The sequence below is a fragment of the Lonchura striata genome, chromosome 9, assembly GCF_050655825.1.
Source record: "Lonchura striata isolate lonStrDom1 chromosome 9, ASM5065582v1, whole genome shotgun sequence".
In the NCBI taxonomy this organism is placed as follows: Eukaryota; Metazoa; Chordata; class Aves; order Passeriformes; family Estrildidae; genus Lonchura; species Lonchura striata.
The window spans coordinates 19,092,410-19,119,225 of NC_140711.1; the positions used below are offsets into that span (position 1 = coordinate 19,092,410).

Here is a 26,816-nt window from a genome sequence, read left to right on the forward strand (position 1 = left end):
AACTTCCAACAACTCCTATAACAAAAGCAACAATACAGAAAATTTTGCATACCTTGCTAAAATAACACTAAACAAAAATAATAAATTAAAGATACTAATGCATTTTGTACACGTCTTTTCTGTAGTCTAGTGCTAAACTAGAAACTAGTGCTTAGAAAAATAATAGTGCCTTCCACAAAAAGGAAAAAAGGAGACAAAAGTAAAGGTATGTTCCACTATTGAAGAACTGAAGTCAACTTGAAAACTTATTTGTAAATAACGAGAAGACTATGAAAGCCAAATAAAATCTCTTTGCAAGTAAACAGCAATTTATACGGATAAGTTAAAAGGCAGTGAAAAACCAAAGAAACTTAAGTAATATAAGAAAAGATGATAGTGTTTGTGTCTTTTTAGAACTTTTTCACTGATCATGGAATAGAACATTCAGTATTATTAACAACAGGCATATGATAAACTGAATGATCTGCAATATTGGAAGACGGTTTTTGATCTTTGGGTTTGCATTTTCAAACATAAGTTCAGTATTTTGAGTAACTAGCTGCTTCATTCTCAAATAAAAGCACTAAGTTTTCTCTAATAACTAGAGCTATGACAAAGACATAAGGCATTTCACCCTTCTTGAACAGTTTCAGTTTGACATTGTAACTCTAATATAAGTGGTTATAACATGGTTATTTAGGTCACAGTGTTCCATCATATGTCAAAATGCACAGTTAGTGTTAAACTTATTTATGTAATGCTTCATGTCATGGACATCCACAAACAATAAAACAGATGAAGATAAGCAGATAAATTTACAAAAACTCCAGAAATACTTGTAATAAAGTTCACCTGTCCCAGAAGGCCAAGGAAAAGAGAATAAAGAAAGAACACTCAAATAGTGAATGTTCTTTCCATGTGGCCAAAAAGGAAAATGGAAAACACTACTTGGTGTGATTACTTGTGTGAGATTAATTGTTTCATTGCGTGAAGCACTGGTACAGGTACCCCGCATTACTATTTCACATTGTCATCTAAATATTTACTTGGCATTCAAAGGCTGTATCTTCTCAGCGGACAAGAGCGTTTTATTTTTAGTACTATCCAGCCCTACAACTTTTATTCAAAAACTGACACGTGCGTGGTACAAAACCCCCCTGCACTGGCAGCAGCCACTGCTCAAACAGAAATCCTGCCGCGGGAGAGGCGCAATGCCGGCAGCAGGCGGGGAGCAGGGGGCTCCCACTCGGGATTATCCAGCCGTGCCCACCGCAGGTAACTCCAGGCTGTGCACAAGCAGCCCGGGGCATCCCAAGACGCCCCCGGCGAGGATCCCGCTCGGAGGCGCCGCCTGCCCCGCCCCGCTGCCCAAGGACGCCACGCGGGCGAGCGCGGCGCCTGCAGCGCCCCCCGGCGGCCGCCCCGCGCAGGGGCCGCCGCCATGGCTCGGCCCCGCCGCCACATGCCCCAAGTGCCGCCTGCGCGCTCGCCGGGTATTTTTAGTTTGCTCTTAAAGTGAACAGCATCCCTGCTCTGCAGCTCAACGGGCACAATCCAGCCCCAGAGTATTTTCATGCCACTGCTTTCTTCCCAAGTTGACTGTTTAAACATGAGCGTATCGTATAAATAAAGAGGGTGCAGTTCTATAAAAACAGAAGAACAGAAACCTTAGGGTTATATCAAGTAGTTGCCAAATGACATCAATAAATAGGTACTTATTTCCAATTGAAAAATGCTTGGGACATAGTAAGGAAAAGCAAACTCACAACAAGGCGAAGTATTCCTCCTGGAAATAAGGCATTCAACTTTAATTTTTACAATATTTATACTATCAAAAGAGCCATAAAAATATAGATTCCTCCCTCCTAACATAGGTGACATTCATTCACCATCAAGATTTTGTGTTATATATATGTGTGTATATACATGTATATATACATACATCATACATGCATATATGTGAGTATATATGTACACACACAACTGATTCCACTTTATAAAATAAAATCTAGTTGAAATATTTTTGTTAAAAAATAACAAACATGACTTGGAAACCCTAAATATATAAAGAAAGTTTTAGAGAGAAAGATTTCTGCCTCAAAAGTAACTTCATAAACATATCCCTTTAATTTTCAAGTGGCTTTCCAGTACTTAACAGTCTCCCCATATCCTTGACGTTGCATGTTAATTTTACTGAAAAGAAATTAAAAAACACTTTTGACACAACACTGAATACATGCTGTTTACCATTCTGATTATTACCAACTATATATGTTTTATTCCTCTGAAACCTAAACAGTTGATGTAGTCCTAAAATGACTAAATGCCCGAGGGCACTGTTAAACCCAAACCTGCCACTAACAATTGCTTCCATCAAAATGATGTCAGGAGGCATTTCCAGCCCTGTATCTCAGTGCAAGTCTCCTGTGTATTTAATTCTCTACAGCTGAAGAAAATGAAAGCCAAGTGCAATAAACTGATTACATGATGATTAATCCTGATTAATGAAGAATGACGACATTTTACATGCGGCATTCAGTAAATTCAAAATGTTGTTCAAAGGGAACTTTAAACAGTAGGCATGATAATTCATTACTTATGTCTCCATCACTAAGAGCTCAGATTATTGAGTAAGGCATGGAACAAAACACACACTTACTTAACCAGAAATTTAAGGTACAGTTACATTAAATAGAAAGGCAATCATTCATTAAATGCAGCTTACATTTCCGGGAAAGTCCTTTTATAGACCCACCTTACATCCAAACATTAAAGATATTGTGTTGTTGGTACATGCTACTTTACAGTGGCATAGCATCGGAGAAAAACAATCCAAGTTTTTTATGCTAGGAGACATTTTTTCAGACCCTGTGCACTTCAATCGATCCGAGACTGAGATTCCAGAAAAATGCCTCTGTAAGCGCTGCTTGCTGCCTGTCTTTGACATTTAATCTAGGTCCATAGTGTTCAAAAATAAGCCTTTATATAAATAGGTTGAATCCTTCAGGAAAAATGTTGGTTCACGTTAGAAACCAGATCTTATAAAAAAAGCAAAGAAAAAATCCTGTGTCCATTTTTAAAATTTTTGAGTCAGCTTTAAATTTAATTACGTTAGCGCCAGCTTGAAGTGACAACTGTCTCACGGCCCAAAGTAATACTCAGATCCTCTCAGCCAGAAGCCCGGGTTAGATCCAAGGCAGCTCCACCTGCTGCAGTGCAAGGATTGCTATCTCCTCCATGAAAACAGAAGCAACTCCAGCAGAGCCACTGCTCGGTGTGCGCTGCCTGCTTAGGGGAGGGGCGAGATGTTGCAGCAAGGGACTCGTTACACGGCCCGATGGAGATCAACCCAACGCTTCCTGCAAGGTGCTTTCGCACTGCACCAATGAGCATGTGAAAGCCCATTTTTAAATCAGCTGGGTGTAATTATAAAACCAGGCGCGTTGTAAGCTTAACAGCAGGGAATTTGCTGATCTGCAATTTACACTAGCTTTTTCAAGGAAGTGTCAGCAGACCACAAAATGAATGGCTCTGGGATATTTAATCCTCATTTTCAAGCATTAAAAATTCAAGGTTATTTGACACATCAAAAAAATGGTGTTTAACTGCTGAGTAAAATTCCTAATGGTCTACCAAATGTAATAAAGAAACAGTGCAGAAATATATGAATATTCTCCAACTTCAACACAATAAAATCAGAAGCTGCTGTATTTCCCCATTAGCACTATGAAATCATGAACAATCTGGACTATACATCGACTTGATTATGAAGAGCTCTTCATAAAGCATTTCAAACAACTGTACACGTGAACACTTAAGAGTTCAAGAAAAAAGCTTTCTTCCTTAGAACTGAGGTAAATACAGTCGTAGTCTCCTTAGAATTTGTTGATCTTTGTTGTGTGCTAACAAATCTAAGATGCAAAAATTTTTAATGGGTTGTTTGGGGTTTGTTTTTTAATCAAGCCCTGTAAGATTCAAACTTTATTTCCCTTTTTACACATCCAGGGGTCTCCACAAGATTTCAATCTATGCATACATTTTAATAAATTGCATTACAGAAATTTATGAAATTGATCCAAAACATGCCCTCTGCCATTACACTGTTCTTGTAGCATAAGCTAACTTGCCTTTGCAAAAAGCTTCAATAAAATAACAACAGCCATTATTTCTATTTCTTATTGCATTAAGCAGTATTGTAAAGAACTCTCTTTAGGACATAACTGTTCACTTAAGTTTACACCAGTAACAGCCTTTTGTCATTTCCCTTTTACTTCTCTTGGTTTACCTGATAGGCACCCCTGAGGTAGCAAGTTTAGTGTAGTGTAAAATTGCATCCACACTTCCAGCTCAGAAACTAGTAACTTCATGAATTATACTGAGACAGTCTTCTTTATATAAATGTGCAGATTGATGAAACCAAAACTAAGGCAAGATGTCTGGAGAAAAAAATGTGTAACTCAGCCCACAGTAAACCTCAAAATAAACTTAATTTGCATGAGGACCTCGTTGTTGGTAGACTCTCCAAGGATTACTGATGACAGTATTTCCATATTAACAAGCATAGTTTTCTTTCCACCACGTGCTGTGACCTACAATTTTTCACCAAATAGCCTTAGACATGATTTCCCACAGTAGATCATCTTCTGCATGCAAGTGAAGCAATATGGGCAGGATCCAAGAAAAAAAATCTAACCCTGAACTTAATTGTCACAAAAAATAAACAAAGACAGTAAAGAAACCAAAACTGCACCTTCTTCGTATAGCAAAGTTAGATTATGTTTTTCTTGCAAGAATATCCAAGGGTAACCCAAAGTAGAAAGGTTGACAGAGGAACCTAAAACCCCTTTATGTTCCTTCTGCTGGCTGGGGGTCCCAGTAAATGGACTCCTGATTGCAGAAACAGGGCAGAGCACAACTGAGCACATACTCAAACACCACATGTGGAACACTTGCAAGGGGAAGGAACACAGGCACCGAGTGCTGTCTCTTGCCAAACGTAACAATGTTCCCATCCCACAAAACAACCTTTTCTATGCACTATGGATTGACAATCCATCTTACTTCCATACTTCTAATCACATTGTAATAACATAATTTCTCCCTGAAATAACACACAGCAAAATGCATGGCAATTTCATGACAACAAATAAAATCAAAGAGCCAAAAGCAGTTCCTGAATGTTGCAGAAATAGCTTTTTGTGATGCAGAAAATATAAGCTCTAATGTGCCGTGGGCATAGAAGAATCAATAAGAGGAAGATACAGTCTACACATCCACAAAGGATTCCATCAGTAAGATGCAATAAGGAAGAGAAAGCTTAAGTAACTTCAGGCAATTACATCTACATTGTTGATGAAGACTACATAAAACATCTGAATCTTTCAGCCATATATTTGCAGCTGTAGATAAATAAGTTGGTTACACTACAAAATCATCTTAACCTTCATACAAAGATGAAACTTTTTACACATCTGCCTGCCCACAAGCTTAAAAATTCAATGTTTAAATTTAAAAACTTAAATATATTCTTACATATTTTGCTGACTAAATCCTGAGATTTAACTGCAATGGTTTCACTTGTTCAAAACAATTATTTGTGCCCAAAAGCTTTAAAAAAATGTTGTTAACATAAATCTTTCTGAAATATAAGCACATAGTATGTTCTCATATAGAGAAACATATGAAACAGAAGATTTCCAAGTCTACTTTTGAACTGAACAGAAACATATCCACACTTAATTATTGTTCTGACTCAAACTGAAGGTTGAATTAACATTTCGAAACACAAAAAATAATGTATCAACACAATGACTAAGCCATTAATTAGAAGAATATGGCCTTAACTACCTATCACTTCTCATTGCCAATTCATTAGTCTGTATTTTGTATTATCACATAAAAGCTCCTACAGTCAGAGCTCACCATTTCCATGTTTCCTCAAAAGTGTTCCGAGTGAAAATAACTGGTTTCATCCTTAAAAAAACACTAGCTAAAATGAATTGTCTTTATTTCAGGTTTTGTTTGAATATTTATTTGGCAATAACCCATCTTTATGTATGGCTCCCACATGCATTAAAAAAAATACCCACATCATTATGATCTTCAATTAGTGAGCAAGACTAATTTTCTTGTCTTAATATAAGAAATCTCCCTGAGCACTAAGAATATTGGATAGAGAGAAACAAGAGCTATATAGTATAAAAAAAACCACATATGAGACTTTCATAGAAACTTAATGCTTCTGTTCAGCACTTGCTGACTATTCTTGATGGAACACAAGTAGTACAAATTTCACTGATCCTGTGTTCCACCTGTATCCTCAACACAACACAGGTTAGAGAATAGTAATCTCATAAGCAACAAGACCTGGAGCTCTTAATGAAATTAGTAGTGAAGGTCTAACTTGAAAAATGTGCTAAGTGTTCAGACTGCCAAACTAAAGGGGAAAAGGCTTCATAATTTTTCAGCAGAGCATGTCCCTTAAGTACCACTGCAGGCACCTGTCAAGCTGGTGGGACTTAAGCTTAGGTGCCCCTTCCACAGAAGCCTGAGCTGGTACACTTCTGGGAAGTGGAATACAACCCAATTATTTTTAAAATGCACTTTTTATCATTGGAATTACTTAAATCTAATAAACTTATTTTATCCTGTTTTCTGCATAATCATAGTCTGTAAGGCCTTCAAAGAGTACAGAGAATTCCAAAATGATAAAGAGCTCTGCAAAACAGCTTGGATGCTGGTTTAAGATTACCCTACACTAGCACAGAGCTCTCATGTAATGTCTGTAGTGATTTCTTACTCAAGGAGTAGTAATTTTATAAGCCATTTCAATAAGGCAAATGAAATTTGAACACTAGTTTGAGAACAACTGATGTCTGGTGCAAACTGCATCCATCAGCACCCAGGAAGCTCTTTGGCTCTGCAGTTCTTGCTCCCTGAAGTATCAGATGACCATCCAAGCCAATTTTGAGAGTAGCTAAAAAATGTACTGGTTGTTCCTGCATGCTCCTAAACTGCCAAAAGATCATTTGCACCATTATTTCAGGCAAAGAGGTTTATAAACTAAAAAGACAATAAGCTGAAATTCCCCATCTGAAGGGCATCTTTAACAGGTGTCTATTGTTTTAGAAACATGTTTTTAAGAGCTTGGCAGGTAAACATGTTTGCAGGAGTTAAACCAGCAGCCACTACTGCACATCCAGTTCAGAATGATGATGTGTTTATGTCCTTTTCAAGAAGCTTAACGCTCTCATATAAAAATTTGCAGAATATACCTCTCTGTGTATTAAGTTTCCAAAACCCTGAAGAATACCACAGCCTTATTAACTTCAGAAGGAATGTGAAATGATACTTTGGAAAGAGGAAGCTGATTAATAGTTGCCTTTTTTGTTTTCAAACTTGCCCTGCAATGGCATTTAAGCCTAGAATAGGTCCTATGAATAGAAACATTTCAGTGGGTGTTTGTGCTTTTTCTCCCAGTTTATTCCAAGTCTTAAATTGTTACATATAAGACAGATCTGGGACATAATTCCAATAAGGTCCTTCATAATCCTTGATAAGTCAAGCCAAAAAACAGACAAGACCATCTCCCTTCCCAACTGAGTGACCATCAATATGGGCATTTGTATAAGCTTGCTTTAGGAGTTTTTCACTCCAAAACAGAGGAGGAAAATATAATGCTATATTGGAGAAAGAACAGAGAGGTATCTACATTATCATGTCCTCTATATGCAAAAATAATCAGACTTCAAAATATGTGGTGACAGACTGAAGAGCGTTCAGAGGCAAAACTTCACAAAAAACAGACTTTCCTGACAATCACCACTGAACAGAGGTCCTACGTATTCCAAGTGTGATTTCAAAGATATTTAGTCATATCGTTCATCTGTCAGTTCCTGCCTCTTAGTAATTCTAACACTACAATTTAACTTCAGCCAAACTGACTGAAGGAATAGATGTCTCTGAGGATATCAATTATGTACAAGTTTTTCGGAAGTAGGTAGCAAGCATAGAATAAAAACCAAAAAGTTCTCACCACAGGAAGGGGAAACAAGTGAGAGGGTAACCAATTAAGCAACAAGCAGAATTTATGTAATGAGAAAAGGATTAAGAATATCAAAGGGGAGAAAGTCTAGCAAAATGCTATATAGAAGCTTATATTAAAACAGAAGCATACCTTGACAGAAAGTTACAGGTAGTCCTGTTTTCTAAGGCAGGCATGAAGCTATTGCATATTTTGGAATTAAAAATGCTGAGTGAAACATCTTCCTTTTCTTCTGATGTCTTTAAAGCATTTTAGCACTACTGGAGCATGCTTTATATCTTTAGTTTTCACACACAAAGTTCCTTAGAATGAGAGGGGTCACAGAATTGGCTAGTATGACTACTATGAAAGCCAAAAGTCAACGTTCTTTTTTCCTAGCTGGAAACCACCACAGGCAGGAGAACATCTTCAATACAGACTAGGAAATGACTGAAAAGAAATTGTTCCTTTTGCAATACTTGAAGTTTGATCCAATGAAGACATTGTACATGGAGCAGATAGGTGTCTATCTGACCTTCTGTTAAATTCACTGCAGGCAATTATTTCATTACATTAACAACATCTCAATGAGAAAAAAAAAATAAAAACATTACTGTATTTTGAAAAGATTGTATTGTGATTAGAATAGAACTCAACCAGAAAATTCCTAAAATCGGAATGTACTGCATTGCTTCCAACATATTTAACATGTGCAGAAACATTCCATGGTAGGTTGAGCCTGGATGAAAGGTAAGCATCTAACTAGCCACTCACTCCCTCCCAGGGGAATGAGGGAGAGAATGAGAAAGGTTAAAAATCAAGAGGAGAAACCTCACAGGTCAAGATAAATAAGTGAAAGGGGAACTAATTAAGAAAAAAACCAAAATCCAACCAACCACACATACAAGTGCTGCAAGCCAAATCACTAACCACCAGCAGATCAATGGCCAAACTCAGCAACAGCCACTTCCTCCTAAATTATTGCTGAGCAAGCTATTAAAATATATGGAGCATCTTTTCAGTCAGTTTGGGTCACAGGCTCCAGCTGTATCCCCTCACAACCTCTTGCCCGCCCCCAGCCTATTTGCCAGGACAGCAGAATGAGAAACTGAGAGGCCCTGACACGGTGTGAGTGCTACTCAGCAATAGCTAAAACACTGGCATGTTCATCAACAGTTTGTCACAATCCAAAACACAGCACCATATGGGCTGCTGGGAGGAAATTAACTCCATCCCAGCCAAACCTGCTACCAGCCTGACCTGAAAAGTCCTTTAGTATTAAAAACTACAAGATCTTTGCATTCAAAAAACACTACTGAAATCATTCAGAGTAAAAGTATGTGATTAATCTAAAGCTGCCTTTGATGTGTTGGTTCCATCTGTCCATAGAGAAGAAAAAAAAAAGGATTGATATATAGCCCTAAATGGTTCCATGGAACTCTCAAAAAGATTTCTAGTGAACAATAGACACTGAATCACAAAGATAAAACTGCTGAACTATAAAAGCCCTCCTGAAAGACCCGAAAGCTTTGCAACCTTGTCTCATCCCTTCCTCACACCTTCAATGAAGATTTCACCCACTCTGTATTTGATGTGGATGGACTCTAATCTCAAGTGGTAATTGCAAGGTTATATTCTCAAGGCTATACTCAGTGGGAAAGATTAAATCCAGCAGAGTGTGATTAGCTGGAATGGCTCTCCATAGTGTCAAGACCAGGCTGGAGCAAGGATGTGATTTCACTCTGGATTGCTCCCTGTAGGGCCCAGGCTGACTAGGCTAAGCATAGCCTCCAAAACATGGTTTTCCTTCTGCACCTATTGGGCTTGAACAGCAGGCTAGCTTGATTAAGACTGTCGTGCAGAACTCTTGGAGGGGGAGTGTGATGGGAGGAAAGAGGGACAATACCTTTGAGGTTTATTCTAGTATGGATAACATATAAAGATCCTTCAGTTATTGCAGAACTGCTCAGAATCTGATTCATCCCATCGTATCTTTTTGAACAAACCCCTTCAGGAGAAGCAGTTTGCAGTAGTGGAATACTTCCTAAATGGTCCGTGCAAAGTAGCCACAAAAAGTAGATCAGCTGCTGAATAATTCACAAAGAATTAATAAAGCATCTGTGCCTCCCCTGAAAAAAATAAGGGCAGACTGGTGAAAAACAAGTGAAAATGAGTGAGAGAAAATATATTAATAATACATGTCTTCTATCTATTTTACCTCAAACTACTCCAGATTCATCTCAATTGCTGTTCATGCTTCTTAACACCACATCAAGAAGAGACTGCAATTTGACATATTTGGTGCTACATCAAAGCAGCAGAGCAGAAAAGAGATGAGGCTAACAACCTCTCACAGCCAGGAGATGAAGTGCTTGCACAATACTAGTAACAGTGGGGGCTTTTCCCCCCCTGCAGACAGTGAGAAGGTTGTTCCCAGAGACAAATGCAACTCAGTCCTTCAGTCCTGCTGTTTTAAAAACAGTGAAAACTGATCACATTTCAATTACAAAATAATCTGCTGAGATCAGGATGGAATCAACAACAGTGCTGTTCTGAGGATGCTCAAATACTTGCCATACATTTCTGAATACACAGAGGACTGTCATTAGGTTCTATAACAATTGTTTTCAAAAAGATTTTCATACAACAAAGTTGATAATATGCTTAATGCGGAAATGCCAATACTTTATTTCTTATAACATTCTAATGAATCTAAACATTTCAAAACCAGAGATGGCACCTTCTTCTAAATGGGAAACTATTCATAATGCTACTTTTTGACTCTAATCCATTAAAGCGTTTGCTAGCCTACAGTTTTATTAATTCACTGCAACTCCATCACTTTCCCCATCTTAAAATGCAAATCCTCTTATGGGCGAGGACTACAACTGTCATCTCTAGCCAATCCAGGTGCTAAGGGTGCCAGTGATTTACACTTTGTTATTAACTGAGAACAGGTAAGAAAGGTTGTTGCAGGCCATTGACTCTGCTGCCACTTCTGGGAAACTAAAAGGTAAAGGGAAGAGCTGAGGGGAAGCCATAAGCAGTTCAGAGTAGCACTGACACTGCTAGTAAGTTTGTATCACTTCTCTGCAGTTCTTAAAAAGTATTATTCAAGGATTCATTCTCCTATGTAGTGCTCACTAATATCACCAGTGCAGTAACAGTTTCAGAAATTGCAAATAAGGACTGATTACCTTAATTAACAAACTGAAAAATAGAGTTGGGGTGATGAAGGTTATAACTTGAAAAACTGAAACCACAAATTACAACTGAGTCACCATGACAGAACAGCTTAAGCAAAAAGTGTGGGCACTGTTACTTGACATGAACTTGAGCTCCACAAAGAAATCTCAAATCACATTTTCTTACAGCAGGTTGAATTATCTAAATGCTCATTAACATAAAATGCTTATTCTTACAGTGAAAATTACTGTCAAATTAAGAGCCAAACTTTGCTAAGAATTCAAGCAATGATGCATTAAATGCTATATGACTACCAAGTGCCATTTCCCTCACCACAAGCAAACTTTCAAAATATTGATCCTGGACTCAATGCTACTTATTGACCCCAAAGCTTCTGCAAATTATTAATACAGGTTTCTAAATCATAGCATTTCAGCAGGAATCTAGGGCAACAGTCCTGGCAGACACCAGTCCTTAAAAAACACCAGCAGCTGTTGGCAAACTAATTTCACAACTGTTCAAAACAGAATATTTCTTCTTAGTATGTTTTAGCAAGATGCTACAGAAAATAACACCCTACTTCAGCTATGAAATTCCTTCAGTTAGACCCAAATACCTGAGTGAATGTGACAGCATGCGATAGCTAATGTAGGTCATTCTCCACTTCTTCCTCTCCTCTGTTACCTTTTTAACACCTAGAAAATAGAATGCCAACTAAAATTGTAGAGGGGTTTTAAACGACCAAGTGGAACAAAACTACTAGCTGAGGAAAAAAAAAAAAGAACACCAGAAAGTATTACTTTTCTGTATAAGTTTGAGAGTCAAATCTTGCCTATTGGAAACATTTCTGATCATCTCATCTGATAAAAGCCACCAAAAAAAAAAAAAAATTACAGAGAATAACATCAAGGATAAAGATACTCAGTGGCTTCTATTTGAGAAGCTTAACCGACAAAGCTCTTCATCTTATAAAAAGCAAGCAGCTGAGCTGGGAATATGACATTCAATCTTTAAAAGATGAATGGCATAGAAAAGGCACATAAAAGGCAACTACTAACTATTTAAGACAACACAGGCATTAGCAGACAATTAAATTACCCACCAGATGTTTGAAATCAAAGAAAAGAAAGTACTGCAGAACTCATTGCCAAAAATATAAAATCAAAAAGGAACAGAGCAAATCAACACACCAGGGTCTAATAAAAATGTGTAATCACTATTTCAGGAGTGGGATAGCAACTGAGGTGGGCACTTGTCCTTCATTTACAATCATCAATAGAATCACTAAGGCTGCAAAAGACCTCAAAGTTCATCAGGGCCAGGATCTACCATGTTCACCACTAAACCATAACCCCAAGTGCAACATGCACGTGTCTTTTAAACACTTAGAGGGATGGGCATTGCACCACTTCCCCAGGCTCTCTATTCCAATGCCCATCTGTCCTTTCAGTGAAGAATTTCTTTCTAATGTCTAACCTAAGCCTCATCTTAAGATGAATTACTAGTCAAAGTGGGAAAGGATCAACAAAGCTTACCCACAAGTCCAAGTCCATTTTCAAGGAGTACCTATACTCTGAAGAATTCAATTTGCATCACCTACTACCAGAGCATCAGAGATTCAGATCAACCCAAGGCTTCCCCTGGGCATATTAACTAGCCTTTCTTTAACTAATTAAAGAAAGGCTGATACAACAACAAACAGAAAGGGAAAAGGCAAAGGAAATGAAAATTACGAAAAGCTTAATGCACTTGTGCACTGCAGTGCTGGGCAGCATCCAACAAAGCCATACAAAACAGAATGCGGGCAAGAAAGTTTTCACAATCCTTGTCTGTTTATTTGATCCTGTAAGGAAAGTAATCAGAGTTGAAGTCACTTTCATAGCACTTGGATTGCTGAGGATACACAAGTTTAAATTAAGAAAGGAAGAGATACAACCACTACTTGCCAGAGTTCTCAAAAGCCCTTTAAGACATTTCAGAAAAAAAACAGAGACCACCAAAAGAAAAATTGTTTAGTGTTAGCCATTCTCATATTACAGAAAATCATTAACTAGGCTAATGAAAGCTGGGATAATCCAATTTTCATGAAAATTACCACATGCATATATTTGTATAAGGAATGTGGATGAATATCAATTATATAAAGGAATTTCCAAAATAATACAGGAATATAGAAAAAATAGATAATACCAAAAAGATTTTACAGCTTCATGATCAGCAAGTCCACAAATTAACATCAGCTCTGTAACCTGTAGTTAACCCTTCATTCCTTTTTACCGTTCAAAAGAACGTCCTCACCTAGTTCAAATGTCAGGGGGACGAGGAAGCTTTGCAGGCTCTGGGAAGCAGATCCTGCATTGTTCATTTGTTCACCTGAGCAAAGCCCACTGATCACAGCAGAGGGCAGCAGTTCTCCACTGCCACATTTCCCTGCTGGCAACAGCAACCTTTAGAGCTAAGAATGCAAACCATTAAAGATGAGAGTATATTCCTGCTTCTAAAGTCCTCCTTCTACAGAAGCACATTTCACTCTCTACAATGACAAAAAAAAAAGTCACACTGATATGCAAGCATCAGATCTGAACTAAAAACAAAACCAGAGAAGAAACAAGTTGACTCTACCAGAAAGGTTTCATTTCCTTTATTGCAATCACAATCTGGTGCCCAAGTTGTTTTGATGTGCTGTTTATAAATTGCAGAACACTGGTGAGCCAATGTACAGAACCTAAATTTTATTTGAGTCCCTGAATGAACAGATGAAGAAACATTTTAATTAGTGGTAGAAAAAGTAAAGGTTTTCAGATTGCCAGTTAGCAGTCACTGAGTTGAAAAAATCCTATTTTGAAATTAACTTTCCTGTTTAGAGTTATCAGAGATGTACTTTTACAATCCCTGTGACAGTAGAGATACATTATAATATGCTACAAATGGTGCTCAAAGAATTTGAGATTACTAAAAATCTTTATTTTTGGATCTAACTCAATCTGATGCTTTTTGTTCAAAATGCAAAGTGAGACAGATTTTTCTGCTAGGTCTCTCACACAGCCTAAACACATAATAAACAACTTAATATGATCTTTTAAATCATCTAGCTACATCATAATGAGATTGTGTTATCTACATTATTATTATAAAAGTCTTTTATGAACTAATTACTTTAACAGCAAGGATCCTTTTCCTTTCCAGCTTTAATTTATTTTGGCTTAATTCTTATTATTCCCATTTCAGTATCATCTCATTTGAAAAGTCACTACCATCTTTTGGGTTTGAAAACATATTCCCTAAGCCATCAAGACAAAATCTTCCAGCTTTTTTTTTCTGCCCCTCCTTCCCAGACAGCACTTCCCTCACCACTCTACTAGTACTTCCAGCTGTGTATGCGCAATGTGCAATTGGCCCTTATATAACACACTGCAAAACAGAACTTTTCCATCTCCTCAGAATACCCTGATGCCCTCCAAAGCGTATTTCAATAAGATGCATTTATTCATAACAGATCACCAAGTTAAATACTAAGTTAAGTACTTAGGTCACTAAGTTAACTAAGTATTCCCTCGCCATTTCCTTAGCTTGAAGAAAGATGAAACCCAGCAGGTAAGAAAGATTTCATGTAATAAAGTAGTCCTCCTTTTGCTTTCTTGAGTAACTGTTATTATAGAATTTAATTACAAATAGCAAGAGAAAGGTGATTTGGTTGGGGATTCTTTTTAAAATTAACTGCAACAGCATTATCACTTCAGACTGCTGAATTATGACAGAAATTTCTTCTTCATTTCGAGTCTGGAGCTCTTTTGAGAAGAATTGTACCTGAATTAACTAAACTAAAGCTAAAGCAACCAAAGCAGTAGATTTTTCAGACTCAGACATGTGATATATATACTTGCATTTTACCACATATATGGATGGTTTGGGGTTTGAGTTTGTTTTTTTCCAAAGTAAAAAGAAGACTGAAGAATCAAACCAAAGTCTCCTCCTGGGTAAAACACTTACAAAAACATACAGGAATATACTACAAGTCAAATGTGTACACTTTTGAATTACTACATATTTTCAAAGAAATAATGAGTATACAAAAGTGAAAGGCTATCTTTTAACTCCATGAGAAAAATTGACCAGATTCATAACTACAACATTCCATCTACAGAGTGTTATCCAAGTCCAAGAACCTTACAAGTATGCAAGAAGTGACTGTTCCATTCTGGATTCAGTGCTACCACGTTTGGCCAACCCACCACCCCAGCAGCTGGAAAGCCAGAAGAGTCTCTGGAGTTTGCTTAAGAGAAAAGCTCTGGAGCTTGAGGTGCAAGATGTGCAAGTGGTGTGTCACCTATACAACATGCAAAGCACGCCTCAGCAGTGGTGTCTTCACCAGGTAATAAAGGCATCCCAAATGCAGGAGGCTAAATTCAACTTCAACTATCACACCATTTTTCCAACAGGCAAGAAATAACATCCAGAGAAGTGAGAATTCTCTGCAGTGATTCTCAAAGGAACATTTGAGAGAACTGTGAATGAAGGCTGGTACATGCAGCCCCACCAAGGCAAGAGCAAAAAATGTCCTCAACAAATCTTATTTGTGGCACAACTCACTGTTAGAGCACAAAGACTGAAAGAAGGAAGTAATTATTGTTCTAATGTTTTCACAGCATAGAGGGCAGAGAATCATTCTTCCAGGGAATATGGGTTTGTCACTAAAACCCCCTAAGGCCTGTTCATTCTTTGTTGGGCATTTAGATGAATTCAGAAAATGCTGATGATTCCTGCCCACACTGACCTTTAAGACAGCAGCTCTCAGTTATATTTTAAGTATGCATTAGAATTTCATTAAAGAATGTCCTTCCCTCCTCCAAACCAAGATATGGCAGTGTATGGTCTTCAAAGAAACATACAAACACACTAACCTAACAAGGTTGAATATCCCTTAAATACTGATGTTCTTCACCTGAATATGTTCTCAAAGTTTTACTTTTTTTTGTCTGGTAAACACCAGTCCTAGGAATGAGATTCAAGTAATGTTATTCCCACTTATGAAAGTATGACTAATACCCCCTGACAAAACATCAGACTATGATTAAGCCTCAAATAAAGTGTAAAAACACCCCTCATGTTAACAAAGCCCTGGTGCAATGCACTGCATTGACAAAAGAAGTGATCAAGCACAGTGCTGGCTAGTAAAACATATCTGACTAGCAGCATACCAGATAATCAGCCAGTGAGCACAGCCATCCTGGAATCTCACTTCAAATAAGAGAGGAAGCCTCTTGGGGTTTTTGCCATCAAGAAATCTAAATAGCTCTGTCTACTGAAGGAATCGTGTTGGAGACCATATGCCCAACTTCGAACAACCCTACATTTATTCACCCACTGTTTTCTCCCACTGTTTTCATTACAACAGGAAACTATGCCAAAGTTGTTCACTCAGAGGGTCCAGTTCCATGAGCAGCAGCCAAACTGAGCAAACAGTTTGATTCTGCTGCAGAGAGAATCACTGCTCTTCTCACTTTCCTAAAGTGTTGAGATGTTAAGTCTTACCATGTTACCTGCCTTTCCACAGGCAGCTGAATCACATCAGCTGCTCAACAGTTAATTCTCCATCCCATCAGCTTTCTTGCAATAGTCTAGTGTTTATTTGAATTTCCCATGAGTTGTTTTCACTCAATAGCCAGCAGAAAAGCATACAGAGTTCTACCAGGTTCCTAGCAGGTGAAAGGGGTAGAAGCCTTCTCAGCTGCACCAACTGGGTTTCACAGTCACTCGTGCAGCCATAGATTGAATTATTTTCCCAAAATAAACAAGGTCAGCAAAGCAAAAGTGATCAGGAATGAATGCTTCACCACTCTGCTGCCACTCATCCCTGGAAAATTACTCAGGTTATGATCATCTATTTCAGCTCCTCTGAAATAAATCCACACAGTTCCAGGCAGGCAAATGGAGTCACAAAGATGCTTTGAAGGAGTCTTATTTGTAGGAGTGATTTCAGAAAGTTATTCTCCTTTTTTACTACTGTTTTCAGCATCTCCATTCTAAAAATGTTCCGCACCATTTTCTGAGATTCAGTCCAACTCTCTGGTGCAGTAACCACATGTAATCAATTTGTCATTTATTTCTAGTATTTATTAGCAGCTTTTTCATTTAAAGCAGAAGGAGAAATAAGGTACAAACACACACAATAACACAAGAGCTTCATGCAAAATTCATCAGCTTCATACAAACATCTCTGGTGCCTGGTATCCAGTTTCTTGGAGCACACAAACTCCAGCAAATACCAACATCACTGATGCCAGCATGAATAACTACACAATCCTATTAACTTCTGGGTTATCAATTAAACAACCCTGTATGCTTGCAGCCATATAGAGAGAGCAAGCAAACACAAGTAAACAAAGATTAACTTAGAAGATGCTCTGTATAAGAAGCAAACAGCACAGATTTATAACCTTTGGTCTATATTCTAGGTACATTTTGATGAGACTAGATAATCCACCTAAGGGAAAGCCAAAGAATTCTATAGAATAAGTGCCTCTGGCTCAGGAAGTTCTTGGGTCTTAAACTGCTGTTGGTTGGGAGAATGCCAAATAACATGTTAACAGAAAGAGAACTCCCTTAGAAAGAAGTTAAATGCAGAAAGCTTATTACATCCTTGTAATCCACACACAGTAAAAATGTAAACTTCTATTAATGATTTGCCTTAAGTTAGTAAAAGTTTTCTCCTACTTCCTCATACAGCTTTTTAGATTTTGGATATCAGGCCCCTTCATCATTGCCTCCATCATTGCTCTCTGATCACTCTTGGTGTCATCTTCAAAACTCTGAGAAGCCACTTTCAGTTCCATCCATAGAATTCAAAACACAGTATTTCTTAATTTCTTTAGCTACAACCTCTAAAATTAACCACCAGCTATCTGATGTTGCACTGGGTTTCTTTATTTTCCCTGTAGAGATTAGAAACATGACCCTCTGCCTAAGTTCATTCTTTATATTAAAACTTCAAACTTTTTAAAGGACTGTTCGCAACCACAAATCCAGGCAGTTGGGACATTGTTTCTCCTGGCATGACCACCAGGTCAGTATTCTCAGCATGTATTCCTCACTGATTTTGTCAAATACCCTTTAAGCCCAACATGGCAAACATTCCTCACACACTTGGTCTCCTATTCCACATGAAAGCTGGCCAATCCTTTAGATTGCAGACAACCATCCTTGATTTTGACACTTCCCAACTACCTAGTAGGCAGCTGTTTCTTTGGCATTGCATTGTATATCAAGCTTACAGGCAATAACAATATCATACCATCTGCAGATGCTGCAACACTAGAGTTGCACCATTTTTTCACTTGCCAAAGCTTCTATAAATGATTCTGCACCCTTTTCTTCAACACTGTAACCAGATGACATAGCAAAGGCAAATTATTTACTATTAGTATTCCTCAACTGATTCATCAACTATGATTTACCCAATCAAATATGTTTGGAAAGCAATTCGCTTTTTAGTGAGGACATGGAATGTTGGCAAAAGGAAGTCCTTGGCCAAAACCCATTATGACACTTCATTCAAGTGTGCCAACTTGGAAGAACTGCAGTGTACTATTAAGTACTGAAAATATTTCTTAAGATTTCAGTGTTAAAACTGCCCATATAACTCATTTACATCTCATCAACAATTTTAAATTCTGTATTTTGTTCCTCCACTTAACTAATTCCTTTGGGCCCACCAAGTAATTTCTCCATCAAGTTTATACATAAAAGCTTAGCTTTTCACTATTTGTGTTTTCACACAATTGCCTCTCACATTTTCTACCAACATTGAGATTTTCAGGTTTTATGCATGCAGTACATAATACAGAAGGCTAAAACGCGCATTGCAATCTCTCTTTATGCTTCTTTAAATACTTGTTAGACCTGGAATATAGGATCAAGTACAGTGGAAAACCACCAAGACGGTCACTTGGCTGAAACACAATGAAGAAAGGTTCCGGGAACAGGGCTTGTTCACCCAGAGAAAGGCCCTGGGCAGGAGCAGATAACAGCCTTCTCATGTCTCAGAGGAGACACTAAGAAAACAAAATTGGGCCCTTGTTATGCACAGCAAGAAAACAAAACCAAATCAAAGCCCTGAGTGACCTGATCTAAGTTGATGCTGCCCCTTCTTTAAGCAGATGGTTGGACAAGATCACTTTCAGTGCAAATTCAATTACGCACAATTCATTTAAGCTGAAGCAAAATCCAAAAACTGACTGTAACAACAATGGGACTCTGAACTGCAGCGGAAGGCACAGCCAAGTGAGGAAAGCTGCAGGAATCATACAAACTCAGTGTTACCTTCCCCACTTGAGCCACACCAGCTGTAACTGTGCTCCTGTAGTCAGGCTCCTTGCAGCCACATCATGAGCTCAGACCCAGAATTTATGAGGTCTCATGGCTTAAGATTTACAACTTAGGAAAAAACCCTTCACCTTCCTCCCTTAGTAACAGGTTGATGCATTATACATTTCTCCTCTCCTGAGTTACTGGAGTTTGGTTACGGTCAGAAACAAGGACTGCACCATACTGATAGTGCTCTGCAGACATCCAAGGACACTTCTTGGTATTTTGAAATAAAAATGGTTCAAAACAATTGTTTTTTCACACTTGTCAGGCTAGATATATTATTTAAAGCTATTCTAGATCACTGTCATTTTAAATCTAACTCCTTTACTGGAAGTATACTATGGAACAAAGTTAAGAATGACTGCTAAAAATTGCTTTTCTGGAAGAATCAACGACTTTCCATATTCTGTATTTTTAAGTGCCATGAACTCATTTAAAACTGTGACTTAAATAAAAATCATTACTGTAAGCTCAGCCCACGTGCCTGCTCTTAATAGTATCCATGGTTGCAGTGATGCAAATTTCCCTACCTACATCAAGCCAATGTGCCCACATAAGGAGGAAAAAATACTGTATTAATCAGTATTCTTTGCACTAGATTTGGGCAAAGTAAACCACTTAGAACCTTTGAAGACAGGAAAGAAATTAGTTTAACAACCTTCTTCACCTATTGTGACTAGTTCTGAATTCTGAACTAAGCAAAATAGAAGTATCACAGATCAAATTACAAAAGACTTCTGAAATCCACTAGAAAATTCATTGCACTGGCCAAATTCTTCTCTTCCCTTCTCAGAAATTAGTAACAATGAATTGTTTCAAATATGCCTCCACTCAATGTACACAAAGGGGAAGCACTTAACATTTTTACTAATCCTATCATACATTACATTAATGCTAATTTCAAAATTGCCTTACATGCATTGGTTTTTCTTGAGATTTGAAATACAGGTTTATGCACAAAACCAAGGAACGTACTTTTCATTAGACCACAACTTCCAAGTAATTAGATACACACAGGTACACAGGGAAGCACACAGCTCTTTTCTAAGCCCCACTTTAAATAAACAGCTTTAGTTGATGCTACAATGTAGTACAGCAGCATTTAGTTAAATGAGGCCAAAACTTCACAAGAAGGAGGCAGGAAGGATGAAGTGCTGATAACTCCAGGTAGAATTGCAGCATCAGTCTAACCCATGTAAGTCTGTGCTGTGCAGAGATGATCTCTCCCTCTCCTGTGCAACATTTCTGTGAGCAGTCTTACTTTCCTAGCAGCACAGAGCTAGGCTAATCATACTAGAAAACAGCTCTCTTTTTTTCACAGAATGTTTTCTGTTGGCTTAACTTTCCATATAAATTGTCTTTCTGCTCTTAGACAAGTAGATATGTGAAGGTGAACAAATGCACAAAACAAAACTAAAGACATGCGCTTCAGCTATAAAAATGACAGCTCTGCCTTTTCTAAAATAAGCACAGTAAAATTAAGGTGCATATATCAATATAACTGAAATGAAGTAATATCCAATACCAATCTAACTGTACAAAATAGAAAATTCTAAAATAAATAAAGCTGAAATTCCACAAATTAATATCACTCAAACATTATTTTAAATGGTATATTTAACTTCCAAAAGAACTGTGACAGTTCAGACACCAGAAAGACTCCTTTGCTAGTTAGAGACAAGATAATTTCATTCATTCCAGTCAGCCTTTGCTTCCTTGTGTCAAAAAACCTAGAAAGCATATTTTCTTTTATAAAAGCTATCACTAAATTAATCTAATATTCTTAAAGACACTCAATTTTATTCTACTTCTTGAAAAGGAGAAGTTTGTATAAGCAAGTTTTATGGTTTCAAATTATCCAGAAGAATGCTAGAAGTTAAATCAGTCTGTCAAAAAAAAAAAAAAAAATTAAACTAGCAACTATCTCAACATCCAGGGAAAGGGGAGCAATACAGAACAATTTTACTACTTGAAAGAAAATAAAAGCCTCCAAAAAACCAAACTAACCAAGTCCATATTTCACAAGCACAGTACTAATATATTAAGTTTATGCATGAGATTTTATCTTTAGCAGTTACAAGTGGACTGCATTAAAAACAAACTTACATAAAACTTTATCCTACCACAGAAGTAATGACTCTAAGTTATCTGGGTGTCTTCATCTTAAAGAAGCAAGATGTCAAAATAATAAAGCATCTTGAAATATATCCATCCCTAACACAGCTTGCCAGATTCATCTTCTTCTCTTTGATGATTATTTTAAACATGTCCTGATAAAGGTTATGTAAAACATCATTTGGAATTCTTATTCTGGAATAAAAAGCAAACTACTATTTCAGCACATTTAAAGAGAGTGATTTTTTACAAAAGAGTGCCTTACTGCAGAATGAGGAGAAAAAAAACATTCTACTACACTTTTCAATATGTGCATAAATTAGTTCTTCAAAGCATTAACATCTATGATTGTTCTTAGCAACAACCATGGAATTTATTCTGATGATCTGTGCAGTTTAAAGTTTAAAAAAGATCAACACAAGAAAACCATCAAGGCATTTTCATTACAAGCAGCAAAAACTGGAAGAAAGATTCAGCAAGAACTTCCGAGATTGTATGCATTAATCAAAAGCTTTGTCTTACCTTTGTTGTTACAATGCATAAGCAATCCATTGTTTCAGCATAGCAGGTATATATCCAAACATTTAAAAGGTTTATTTTCAGTCACAGCTAAACACCATCTCAACAGAATGAGAAAAAACACACTTATTTAATAGTCAAAACAGTTGAGTGAGTGCCAGGTTTTCCCTTTGGATTCATTCAGAGGTAGAAACACCGTAGAGAAAAAGCAGCAGGCTAAAATATAAATGCTTTAAGTTTCATGAAAAATTCTTAACCTGTTTTGGTTAACTATAGCTGAAAAACTTAAATGTATCCTTGCAAATATTCTACAAAAGATGTGAAATCCTGTTCCATACCAGTTAAGTACCTCTTCGTATTCTATTTCATATACTCCTCTGTCAGGATTACCTAACACATGAGCATCACAGGGAATCATTTGATGAAATGCAATACAAAATTATTTTACAGCAAAAAATCTCAATTCAGCTTTTCTTAGCTGGCTAGAATTTCTAAAATGAAGCGTTTGTTCAAAAATAGTTTTGGTTGCAAACAAGTATTTCTCCTCTAACGTCATTTCAGCATTTGCAGACTGCAAAATAACTGATTTCCTAAGCAGTAATGAATGGAATATTCCATGTAGATCAGGGAGAGAAGAAAGTGGCAAGGAAAGAGTAATGCATATTGCAAGAGAAATGCTATTTTGAGCCTTGAATTAACCTAGAATTTCATTTCCTTTTGTAAGGCTGTAATGCAGTGACAAGGCAAAGTTTGAATATGCAGGCATTGTCTTCTCAGCCTAATTAGCACGGCTGGGAAAAGTCTAACTCCTGGGCAGAAAAGAACCTCCTGTGTACTCTGAAACACTAACCTGACAGTTCCATACATTGGTAAGCACCTTATTAATTTTGCACAAGAAGCATTGAAAGCAGCTTGCAAACTCAGTTCCCACTATCTTGTCCTGTTAAGACCCCCACTTAACACCTTTACTGGAAACACAATGAAGTACATTGAAAAAAATGTAGGAGTAATTTCAAGCTATTAAATCTCATCTGTATCATTTTGCTTTTACCCCAAGATGTACAACTGACTGTATTTTGCATCAATCAAAACAACTTTAGAATATACTGTGCATCTTGAGCTCTCCCTTTAAACTTTCTGCAACTTTGCTCCCAGCTCTTCCACATATACTGGGAGAAGTGGTGGGGTGGGGGACTACTAAGGGGAGAAGGAGGTATATAAGGAAACTAGCCTTTCCAAAACCACATATTTTATTTTATGGGCAGGTGTTATCTTTATAGGACAAACTTGAATGAAATTTTAAGATAAATCTTACACCACTGAACCACTAAGATGATGATTTTTACTTTTTATGTCCAAGACAAGACAGAGATATTTTTAATTTTTACAGTGCCTTTAAAAATTGTGAAGAATTTCTGCTGTGACCACCTAGGTGAAATTCTCATTGCTACAAAGCATCAGTGGGAAAAATATGCATCTTTCAGACTGCTGAATGGCTGAACCCAGACAGAAGGCTAAAAGTTCTAACTTCAAAAAACAAAAAAGAACAAATTAGGTGGATGAAACATTCCTGAGTCAGAAAAGGGAGGGAGGGATTACCTTCATAGCTGAACACATACAAGGCATCTCACAAAGAAATTCTTGCATTTCCCAAGTACTCTTTTGGGAAGACTGTAAGGTTTGGAGACATTAACAAAGTACAAGTATCCAAAAAGTTAAGGAAAACTAAGGAAATGCATTTTTAGGTAACTTGGCACATGTCCAGTATCTAGGCCAGAAACATCTTCAATGACTAATACAAGACATGCAGTCAGTCCAAATGTACATTTCCTGCACAAACAGCTCTAGGAACTCAAATAGCACATGGAAACTTGGCTTGTCCCTCATGCTCTATCCACGAAGAGCAAAGATTAATAATCCTGCTCACCACCAAAATTTTCCTCAGCCACCTTCATAGAACATTATGCTTCTGCAGATTAATCCTGGCTACAATTAGCTTATGTTGAGAATAAATCACTTTTAGTCTCAATTTTTTGTTCTCTTGCCTTCTTTGGGATACTTTTAGAACTAAGGGTCATTACCATATCATTTTTCTCCTCTTCCACTTGCCACCACCCTTCCAACAAGACCCAAGACTCCTTAGTCCTGTAACAGCAAGCGCTTCCTTCAAGCTCCGATGCAGACTATGAGATGTAAAAGAGGCATACCCAGAGAGGTGAGGAAAAGGCATTCCTTTGCTGAGGATTTGTGATCAAGCTGCTCATCATGAACAGGCACCCTAAACATTTCAAAGTCATCTCATAACAAGTGTGCTTGAAATGTAGCAATGTATGCACTGCACAAATCAGAGCAGGATGCACAACCAAGGTACATTAGAGCCCTTTACCAAGCACTGCAGCACTATGATGAGTTAAAAGCCCTTCTGCTAACTGTACATGGTTCTCTCAAGACCCATCTTCAGCTAACAATGTCCACACACAGGGGAAAAATTTCCATACCAGTAGGCCAAAAGATTTTGTGGCAAACACTAATGCACATTTTCATAAATATAGTGTACAGAAGAGAGATAAACACTCAAAGATAAGAGCACTATGCATAAAAAAATTATTTCCTAGCCCAAAAGCAGTTTCTGCAGCCTTTTCACTGGAAATACTGTATATATAGAAGAAGTAAATGTTTAAAAAAACATTGACCAAGACTCAAATATTCGGGAGGCTTAGCATTTTCATAAGAAAAACAAATACAGCTTTTTGAAAATAAATCACAAAACACATTGAATGAGCAAGTATATGTAAATTTTAGAGATCAGAAGAAAGTTTTTCAAAATAAGATATAGATAAAAAATCCAGAAATAAAACTACTGTAATTAAACAATTTCATAAAATAACTTAGAACCTTCTTTCCTTTAAACTGTATTGTGAGAAGGAACAGAAAGATATTAAAGAACGCACCAAAACTTGAATCATAATCATGAAATGCATGAAGTCATCCTTTCACGCACTGAAAAGCAAGACATTTTCACACAGTGCTGTTAGTCATTAAAACAACTATGATTCTACTGAATTTGTGAGAAACATTATGATTTCTTCAGTGTCATTCATTTGTATTAAAAATAAATCTTTCTGTCCTGTCAGCTCCAAGTGATCCCATTAACAACCAGTAACAACTATTCTATACAGCTTGGCCAGAGGCAAAAAAGCATCTCATTTCACCACTATTCGTGACATTAACATTAAAAAAACAAAGGATGATTCTCTTTCTCACACAAAGGTAAGAGATGGGTTTTTCTTTCCTTGAATTACTTATGAATTCTTGCAGGCTATGTTTGGCAGTCACTTTTTGTACCTTCACAGGCTTATTTTTTTTCCAGTGTGGCAGATTCTATCTACAAAGCCACCAGATAACTAAATAAAGGAAAATTCATGCACAGATAAACTACGCATAGAAATAAATCATGCAAATGAGAACAATGCTTTGGAAAATACTGATTTTGCAAATGAATAATTTCTTTATCTATCCACAAATCTAAAAGTGCGTGTGGTTATTTAAATGCTAATTTGCTCTTGGATTCTATGAGAAAAGCCACACAACACAGAGCTCTCACAGGTGTAACTAGAGAAGCAGGCTCAGCTCAGCCTCGCAAGGGAATGTCAAATGCCCAACCTCAGCATATTTGAGGAGACATATCAAAGACTCAAAGATCAAGCACTATCATATCTGCAAGCATTTTCTCAGCTACATTAGTAAAGAAAGCACTAAAAGAGTAAGATGTCATAATTTATATAGCTACCTTTGAATCTGGCTGCAAGATGTAATTATTACAAGTTTATAAAAAGCTATTAGATTTTTTTAAAAAGTGAATTTTTAAGTTCTCTATTTACTTCTAAATTGAGACATTTAGAAACAGCAGAGTTTTATTGCTTGTGTATACATCCTGAACTGAGCATCTGGATTTCGTTTATTTGCTTTTGAATTCACTTTGATCAGAAGCCTGCCCCTAGAAGACTTTTTCAGCTTTGGTTCAAGACTTACATTCTTTTCCTTGTACAAACAGGCTGAATTTCAAGAATTGAAGGCAAAATATATAGCAAGCCAAATACCATTTCCTTACTGTAAAGTTAACACAGAGAAAGCAAGGAAGCTCCTGAATAGCCCAGGACTATCCTAGCTGCTGAAATAAAACAAGCACATCATGTGTGCAGAGAAGTAGCTGATATAAATAATGGGCAATACACACACACAGATACAGGCATAAAGGACCAGTGCAATAACAGGGAGTACAACAATCAGATATAGCATATCATCAAGCTAACCAGTACTGAATCTTTATAAATATTAAGGCAAAGAAGGTATTTGAACATAGTGCAACAGGTCAGGGATTTTCACTGGAACAGCTTGTTAATACAACAGGTAAGAATAACTTTGTACAGTGAAGGTGAAGATATTGGAGTTAAAATTCAGAAACAGAAAGAGACCATCCTGCACTTTAATAATGTACTCTACATATGCAGGTATCTCCTCATAAGACTTCCACTAAGATCATGATTAACTGCTTGAGGTACCATTCCATTCTGAATACAAACTTCTACTGATTAAACACAGATTTTTTTTTAATTGCACAAGGAAC

General features: G+C 37.2%; 1 protein-coding gene across 11 annotated transcripts in view; it reads right to left on the minus strand.

The window, feature by feature from the left end:
- Positions 1–26,816, minus strand: part of DLG1 (discs large MAGUK scaffold protein 1) — a 142,018-nt gene that overhangs the window by 94,261 nt on the left and 20,941 nt on the right. The window contains exon 1 of one of the 11 annotated variants that reach the window (XM_021536898.3): positions 22,193–25,150. The exons of 9 other annotated variants lie outside the window; for them this stretch is intronic. In XM_021536898.3, coding sequence (XP_021392573.3) covers positions 22,193–22,222 — 30 coding nt within the window. In that variant the 5' untranslated portion in view covers positions 22,223–25,150. Of the gene's footprint in view, positions 1–2,734; positions 3,352–22,192; positions 25,151–26,816 lie in introns of those variants that run through there. One more of the 11 variants, XM_021536893.4, reaches the window with a different exon arrangement.